Source organism: Prionailurus bengalensis, chromosome C1 (assembly GCF_016509475.1).
Source record: "Prionailurus bengalensis isolate Pbe53 chromosome C1, Fcat_Pben_1.1_paternal_pri, whole genome shotgun sequence".
NCBI classification, from domain to species: domain Eukaryota; kingdom Metazoa; phylum Chordata; class Mammalia; order Carnivora; family Felidae; genus Prionailurus; species Prionailurus bengalensis.
The window spans coordinates 93266959-93275304 of record NC_057345.1 but is presented as its reverse complement, the minus strand read 5'-3'; the positions used below and the strand labels follow the sequence as shown (position 1 = coordinate 93275304).

At 39.8% G+C, this 8346-nt stretch overlaps 1 protein-coding gene across 6 annotated transcripts in view; it reads right to left on the bottom strand.

The window, feature by feature from the left end:
* The window catches only part of GPSM2 (G protein signaling modulator 2), a 46705-nt gene that overhangs the window by 764 nt on the left and 37595 nt on the right, over positions 1 to 8346 (bottom strand). For 3 of the 6 annotated variants that reach the window (XM_043575730.1, XM_043575734.1, XM_043575733.1), the window contains one exon: positions 8061 to 8278. In XM_043575730.1, coding sequence (XP_043431665.1) covers positions 8061 to 8278 — 218 coding nt within the window. Of the gene's footprint in view, positions 1 to 845; positions 1001 to 8060; positions 8279 to 8346 lie in introns of those variants that run through there. The other 3 variants (XM_043575731.1, XM_043575735.1, XM_043575732.1) reach the window with 2 other exon arrangements.

The following is an 8346-nucleotide window of genomic DNA, read 5'->3' as shown; positions in this document are numbered from 1 at the left end:
CTGAAAATTTATGAGAGAGATTGAAACACAAATATTGTAGGGAAGGAGAACACCAGGTTACATTATGTTGTCATCACAAGAAAAACATTTTTTTTTTTGCCTTGTCTCAGAAATTTAATCTTTAGACCTGAAACCTAATAAAACCTTTTCAAAGACTTACATAATCAGAACATAACAAGTACTATGTAGAAGTATAGCCATAAGCTCAAGACTTTGATAAGATTACTTAAGATACAAGGTCAAATCTTACATAATCGGCATTGACAACTTACCAATCCTTAGAAATACAATGTTATATATAAAACCCCTGCAGCACTACTGTGTCAGGTCAGGGGTCAGCAAACCATAACCTGCTGCCTGTTTTGTGCATAAAGTTTCCTTTCCGTTTCACCACACTACTCATGTGTCTACTAATTACGAATTAAGTGTGGCTGGCAGAGTCCAGCAGTTGTAAGGGCCTGAAAAGCCTAAAATATTTTCTATGTAGCCCTGTACAGAAAATTTGCCTCGCCCTATCTTAAACATTTAAATCTGTTAAAGAAACAAGCCAGATTTTTTTCCTTGAAGTTCTAACTTCTGATTCTTCTTTTAGAAGTACATTACAAATGTTACCCATCAAATTAAAAATATAAGCAGTTAAATGTGTATAGTATTTGGTATTGTAGCTCCAGAGTGGGACTGTGACAGCTGACATTTGCGTGCCTACTATTTGCTGGGCACCGTGCATTTATATGCCTTAACCTTTTGCCCCACAGCCAGCCCTGTGACTTTCAGTGGCCGCCTTGTCAGCAGCCCCCCACCACCCACACACCTGGCTCCTGCTTCTTCATTTCTCTTGTCTTTAAGTTGGGGTGATTTCATTGTCCTCCAATTCATCCAACACTTCGGTACTTCACACCTTAGACCTCCTCTCCTCTGGTCTCCAGTCTTCACCTCTGCCTTATCCATTAAGCTCCCATCGTCATAGGCCAGACTTGGTCATTCTCAATAACTGCACTGTCTTGAAAATCAGGATTTCAAACATCTCATGTTGACTGCCACCTCCAATTTTCCAGATCAGGCTAGAGAGTACTCCCCCAGGAATTTTTTGTTAAATTGTGGTAAAACAGAATGTTTACCACTTTAACCATTTTTAAGTGTACTGTTCAGTATTAAGCACATTCATACCGCTGTGCAGTCATCAGCATTATCCATCTCCAGAACATTTTCATTCTGCAAAACCAAAACAGTAGCTCCCATCCTCCCCTCTCCAGCCCCTGGTAACCACCATTCCTTGTTTCTGTGAATCTACTTTGCCTCATGTGAGTGGAACTGTATTTGTCCTTTTGTGACTGCCTACTTCTCAGCATAATGTCTTGAGCCATGTTGTAACCTGTGTCAGAATTTCCCTCATTTTTAAGGCTGAAAAATACTCCATTGTACATGCACACCGCATTTTATTTATCCATCTGCCAATGGGCACTTGGTTGCTTCTACCTTTTGGCTATTGTCAATAATGCTGGCTGCCTGAAGGTAGGTGTACAAATATCTGCTCATATCCATGCTTTCAACTGTTTTGGGTATATACCCAGAAATGAGATTGATGGATCATATGGTAGTTCTGTTTTTAAATAATTTTTTGAGGAATCACCAAACCATTTTTCATAGCAGCTCCTCCATTTTGTATTCCCACCTGCAGTGCACAGTTCCAATTTCTCCACATCCTTGCCAACTGTTTAATGTTTATTGTTTAGAGAAAGACCAAGCATGAGTGGGGGAGAGGCAGAGAGAGAGAGGGAAACATAGAATCTGAAGCAGGCTCCAGGCTCCAAGCTGTCAGCACAGAGCCCTACCTGGGGCTTGAACTTGTGAACTGTGAGATAATGACCTGAGCCGAAGTGGGATGCTTAACTGACTGAGTCACCCAGGCACCCATTTTTTTGTTTTTTGTTTTAATGGTAGCTTCCCGATGGGTTCGTGAGATGGTATCTCATTATGATTTTGATTTGCATTTCTCTAATTTGTGATGTTGAGCATCTCTTCCTGTGTTTATTAGCCATTTGTAGATCTTCTTTTGAGAAATATCTATTTGGATTCTCTGCCCATTTTTGGAATAGGGTTTTTGTTTCTTTTTTTGTGGTTAAGTTTTAGAGTTCTCTATATTCTGAATTAATCCTTTTATTGATTATATGTTTTGCAAGTATCTTCTGTGGGTTGCCTTTTTACTTTGTTGATAGTGTCATTTGATGTACAAAAGTTTTAAACTTTGATCAAGTCTAGTTTGTCTATTCTTTTGTTGCCTGTGCCTCATAACTAAGGTCTCATAACTAAGAAATCACTGCCAAATCCAAAATCTTGAAGCTTTCCTCTTATGTTTTCTATAAGTTTAAAGTCTTAGCTCTTACATTTAGGTCTCTGATCCATTCTCAGTTTTTACATATGGTGTTAGGTAAGGGCCCAGCTTCATTATTTTGCATGTGGATAGTTTTCCCAGCAGCATTTGTTGGTGAGACTCCTTTCCCCATTTAATAGTCTTGGCACACTTGTGGAAAATCATCTGAAGACACATTCAAGGATTTATTTCTGGGCTGTCTTTTCCATTGGTCTATATGTCTGTCATCATGTCAGTACCATACTGTTTGATTACTGTAGCTTTGCAGAATTTGAAATCAGGAAGTGGGAGTCCTCCAACTTTGTTCTGCTTGCTCAAGATTCAGTTATTTGGGTTCCCCTAAGATTCTATAGGAATTTCAAGATGGAATTTTCTGTTCTGTAAAATACCTTATTTACATTTTGATAAGGAATGCATTATGTGAATCCATAGATTACACTCTGGGTAGTACTGGCATTTAACAATATTCCCATTTATGTAGTGTAATTTCTTTCAGAAACATTTTATAATTTTCATTGTTCAAGTCTTTCACTTCCATGGTTAAGTTCATTCCTGCTGATGCTGTTTTAGGAAGGTTTTCTTAGTTTCCTTTTTGGTCTGTTCACTGTTAGTGTATGGAAACACAACTGATTTTGGGATATTAATTTTGTACCCTGTTATTTTGAATTTTAGTTTTTTTTTAACGTTTATTTTTGAGGGAGCGAGCACGTGAGTGGGGGAGGGACAGAGAAGGAGGGAGACACAGAATCGGAAGCAGGCTCCAGGCTCTGAGCGCTCAGCTCAGAGCCCGACGCGGGGCTCAAACTCAGACTGTGAGATCATGACCTGAGCTGAAGTCGGACGCTCAACCGACTGAGCCACCCAGGCGCCCCATGTTTCTTAGTTCTAACAGGGTTTTTTTGTTTGGTGAAATCTTCAGGATTTTCTGCACATAAGACTCCTTTCTGAACAGAGATAATTTTACTTCTTTCCTACCTGGATGCTTTTTCTTTTTCTTGCCTGATTGCTCTGCTCGAACTTACAGTACCATTTGAATAGAAGCGGTAAAAAATGAGCATCTTTGTCTTATTCCTGCTTTTAGAGTAAAGCTTTTGTCATTTACCATTGAGTATGATGGTAGTTATAGGTTTTTCATAAGTGACTTTATTGCGTTGTGGTAGTTTCTTACTATCCTTAGTTAGTTGAGTGTTTTTATCATGAAAATGTGTTGAATTTTGTCAAATGCTTTTTCTGCATCAGGTTTGATGATCAGGTGTTTTTTTCCCCCCTCTTTCATTCTATTAATGTAGTGTATATATTACATTGATTATTCCCCTATGTTGAACCATCCTTGCATTCCAGGAACAAATTCCACCTAGGCATGGTGTACAATCTTTTAAATATGCCATTTGATTCTGTTTGCTAGTATTCTATTGATGATTTTTGTATCTGTATTCAAAAAGGATATTGGACACATAGTTTTCTTGTAGTGCCTTGTCTGGCTTTGTTATCAGGGCAATATTGGCCTCACAGAATGACTTAGGAATAGAAAGTATTCCCTTTTTTTCAGTTTGGTAGAATTCACCAGTGAAGCTAGCAGGTCCAGGGTTTTTCTTTGTTGGGAGGTTTTGATTACTGATACAGTATCCTTATAGATTATGAGTCTGTTTTCTATTCATGATTAAGTCTTGGCTGATTTTGTTTCTGGTTATTTGTCCATTTCATCTAGGTTATCCAACTTATAAGCATTCACATTATCTAAAAATTCTTTTTATTTCTGTAATTAGAAGTGATGTCCCTACTTTTGTTTGTAATTTTAGTAATTTGAGCCTTTGTCAGTTGTGTTAAACCTTTTAACTAACCTGCTTTTGGATTTGATTTTTTTTTCTGTTCATTTCCTTCTTTCTGCTAGTTTTAGGTTTAGTCTGTTCTTTTTCTAACCCCTTAAGCTATAAAAAACTAGGTTGTTGATTTGAGATATTCCTCTTTTAACATAAGCATTTGCAGCTCTAAATATCCCCCCGAGTACCGCCTTCCCTGCATCCCAAGGTTTTAGGATATTGTATTTTCATTTTTATCAGTCTCAGGGTATTTTCTAATTTCCCTTGTGTTTTCCTCTCTTATCCACTGGTTAATTTCTACAAATTTGGGAATTCTCTAAAGTTTTATTTATGTAGAGAGAGACAGTGTGACCCAGGGGAGGGGGAGAGAGAAAATCCCAAGCAGACTCCTCACCTTCAGTGCAGAGCCCAGAACGGGGCTTGAACCCACAAGATCATGACCTGAAATGAAACCGTGAGTCGGATGCCCAACCAACTGAGCCATCCAGGTGCCCCTCCTTATTACTTATTATTTTAACTCCATCCTGTTGCGGAGATGTGGAGAAGATACTTTGTATGGTATCTAATCTTTTAAGCACCTGGGTGGCTCAGTTGGTTAAGCATAGGACTTTGGCTCAGGTCATGGTCTTGCAGTTTGTGAGTTCCAGCCCCATGTCTGGCTCTGTGCTGACAGCTCAGAGCCTACTTCGGATTCTGTGTCTCCCTCGCTCTCTGCCCCTCTCCCACTCATGCTCTGTGTGTGTCTCAAAAATAAAACTGTTGAGAATTTGTGGCCTAACATGGTCGATCCTGGAGAATGTCCCATATGCATTTGAGAAGAATGTGTATTCTGTGAGAACTAGCTGATTTATTGTGTTGTTCGTCATCTGTCTGGTTGTCCTACCTATCACTGGGGTGGAGAGTCTTGAAATCACCAGCTATTTTTATAGAAATGTCAATTTCTCCCTTCAGTTCTGTCAATTTTTTCTTTTCTTTATGTTGATGGCCTGTTACTAGGATTTCAGTATTTTTTTTTTAATGTTTATTTGAGAGACAGGGAGGGAGACACAGAATCCAAAACAGGCTCTGAGCTATCAGTACAGAGCCTGACACAGGGCTTGAACTCACAAACCATGAGATCATGACCTGAGCCGAAGTCTGATGCTTAACTGACTCAGCTGCCCCAGGTCTTCACTATTAAAGCCACCAGGATTACTGACAGTTGTCACTTCCATACCCTTCATTTTCCTACCTCCTTTCTTAGATGCAGCCTAGGTTCCAAAGTCCATTATTAAAATCATTTCCTGGCATGTGCTTCTCTCCTCCTCCATCCTAGTCTATCAAATTACTGACCCTGATTAAATCTCTATCCTTAAGTAGCTGGTTATGCCTTGAGAAAATACATCACTGTACTTACTTCAGTGACTGTGAACTTCAAAGGAGTCCTCAGCGTAGTTCAATAATCCTATTACTTTTTGCTGGTCAACATACTTTCAGTTTCTCAAAGTAACTATGTTCTATTCTCTTCAAAATTACAATCCTCCAACCCCAATCTCTGTTAACGGCCCTACTTCTTACTTTGCTAAGAAAAGAAAAACCAGAGAATTCCTACCTGCACCTACCTCCAAATTTGTACACACATACTCTGCTGCATCACTGGTTCCTCCCTCTACTTGATCATTTACATCAGCAGACATGAGGTATTAACTCCCCAAATAAGAAAAAAACCAACCTCTATATACTTCATCTTTAACTCTTTGAAAATCCCTTGAAAGTTTTGTTTACTGTCTCCCCTTTAACACTTTCCATTTTCTCAACCCCCTCAATCCTTTGTCCCCATCACAGTATCTTTCAGAATGACTAATAATCTCCACATTGCCAAAGCTAGTAGATCAGTCATCATTTTACTCGGCTTCTCAGCAGTGTCTGACACAGTTGAACATTCCTTAGAACATTTTCTTCAATTTGCTTCTACCACTCTCCAGGCTGACTGCTGCTTTGCTGGCTCATCTTCCTCTATTCAGGTAGATTTTGGAATGCTCTGGGCTTAGTCCTCCTGTTTCAGTATCTATTCTTTAGGTAGTATCTTCCTGGGACTTTAATACCAGCTATATGCTGATGACTCCCAAAGTCATTTCTCTCTGGGGCTATAGGTTTTTTGGGGGAAGGAGGGGAGAGTGAGTATGCATGAGCCTGGGAGGGGCAGAGACTGCGCCGAGTGTGAAGGGGGCTTGATCTCATGACCGCAAGCATCACAACCTGAGCCCCCCAGGGGCTCCAGATTTTTATATCCAGTTGTCTACTCAACATCTCCACTTAAATACCTATTTATGTAACTCAAATTTACATACCGAAAGTAGAACTCCTGCTTTTTCTTCCCAAACCTGTTTCTCCTCTCAACTTCTCTATTTTAGTAAACTGCACCATCCACTGACAACAGTTATTCAAAGCAAAAAAGGCAGGAGCCCTTCTTGATTTCTTATACCATCTGATTTATTAACAACCATAACTTCAAAATATATCCCTGTTCTGACTGCTTATCATCACTACTACCACCACACTAGTCAAAGTCATATCTTTTGCCTGAATTACCACATTGGTTTTCTAGCTGGTTCTCCTACTAACAGCCTTTGCCACTCCACATGCTTTCAGCAGTAGACAGGATGATCTTTCAGATCCTCCAGTGTCTTCCTATCACATCTGGAACACAAGACCTCATCATGGCCTATAAGATCATAAGATCTAGGCTGGTTACTTCTCTATCCTTACCCCCTACCACTCTCCCTTACCCTTTATTTACTCCATGCCAGTCACACTGGCCACCTTGCCATTCCTTGAACCTGCTAAGCTTTTATATCCAAGAAGGGACTTGTCTCTGCATAGAATGCTATTTCACTAAATATTCACATGGCTATTTCACCTTATTCAGATCTCTGTTCATCTGTCAATCCAAGAACATCTTCCCTAACCACCACCACCCCTGGCTACCCCACCCTTTTATCTGGCTCTAATTTTCTTTATAGCAAGTATCAGTACCTGTCATATAGTATCTATCTCTACACGCGCAGAGACTTACTTATTGTCTCTCCCATTAACACATAGGATCCTTTAAAAGCAAGTACATGGCAGGGCACGTGGGTGGCTCAGTTGGTTAAGCATCCAACTCAGGTCATGATCTTACAGTTTTGGGAGTTTGAGCCCCATGTTAAGGCTCTATGCTGACAGTGTGGAGCCTGCTTCAGGTTCTCCCTCTTTCTCAAAAATAATAACTAAAAAACTTTAAAAGCAAGTACGATATCTCCATATTAAGTGCTCAGTTTTTTTTGCTGAATAAATGAGAGGTTGGTAGTACGTATCATCATCTCCTCTTTTTATGAATGAAAAAACAGACACAGAACTAGGGTCAGGCAGTGGAAATGTCTCTTTAGTGAAAATAAGGATTATTTTTCTCATGGTCGTGTTCAAGCCATCTGAGGTATTCCTTAACCATTGTGGCAAATAATTATTAAAATAAAAAATGAAAGCTATCTCATTTCTCCTAAAGCTCTCAACAGCATAAACTAGCCCCAGCTAGACTCTCCCCATATTAATCACTGGTTGCTCCCGATACTAACATTCAGGAAAGCGGGGCTCTTTTCTAGGTCTCCTCCCAATGCCCTTCAGTCTCCTCTCCACCACAGGTCAGAGAGAGGCATCAGCAACACCTTACCTTACCACCCAAAATACAAAATAAGAAGCTATCACAGGGATCTCTAGTGTCTGAAGGATCCCTAAACGATAAGTGTGTCCCTAATACAAAATGAGCCTTTCCCAAATTATAATCAAAATACTGCCAAAGCTCTCAACAGCATTTGAGCTACACACAGACCAACAAAAATATGCATACATACTTGACATTTTACAAGGATGTCAAAGAAGTCTTCATCAGGCTCTTTGTTGTCATTAGTCATCAAGTGGCCAAGTACGGACTTATTGGTGTTTTGTGTCAGACGAAGCCCTGGCAAATTACTGAAACTGGCCCTTTGGTCATCGAGACGACGGCTCTGTGAGCTGGCAAGAAGGTCTAAAAACTCATCTGTGTTGGGGGACACCACGGAAACAGACGGTGCTATGAACAGGGGAAAAAAGTCCCAAACATTATGAAAATATTTAAGCATATTTTTAATATACATCTAG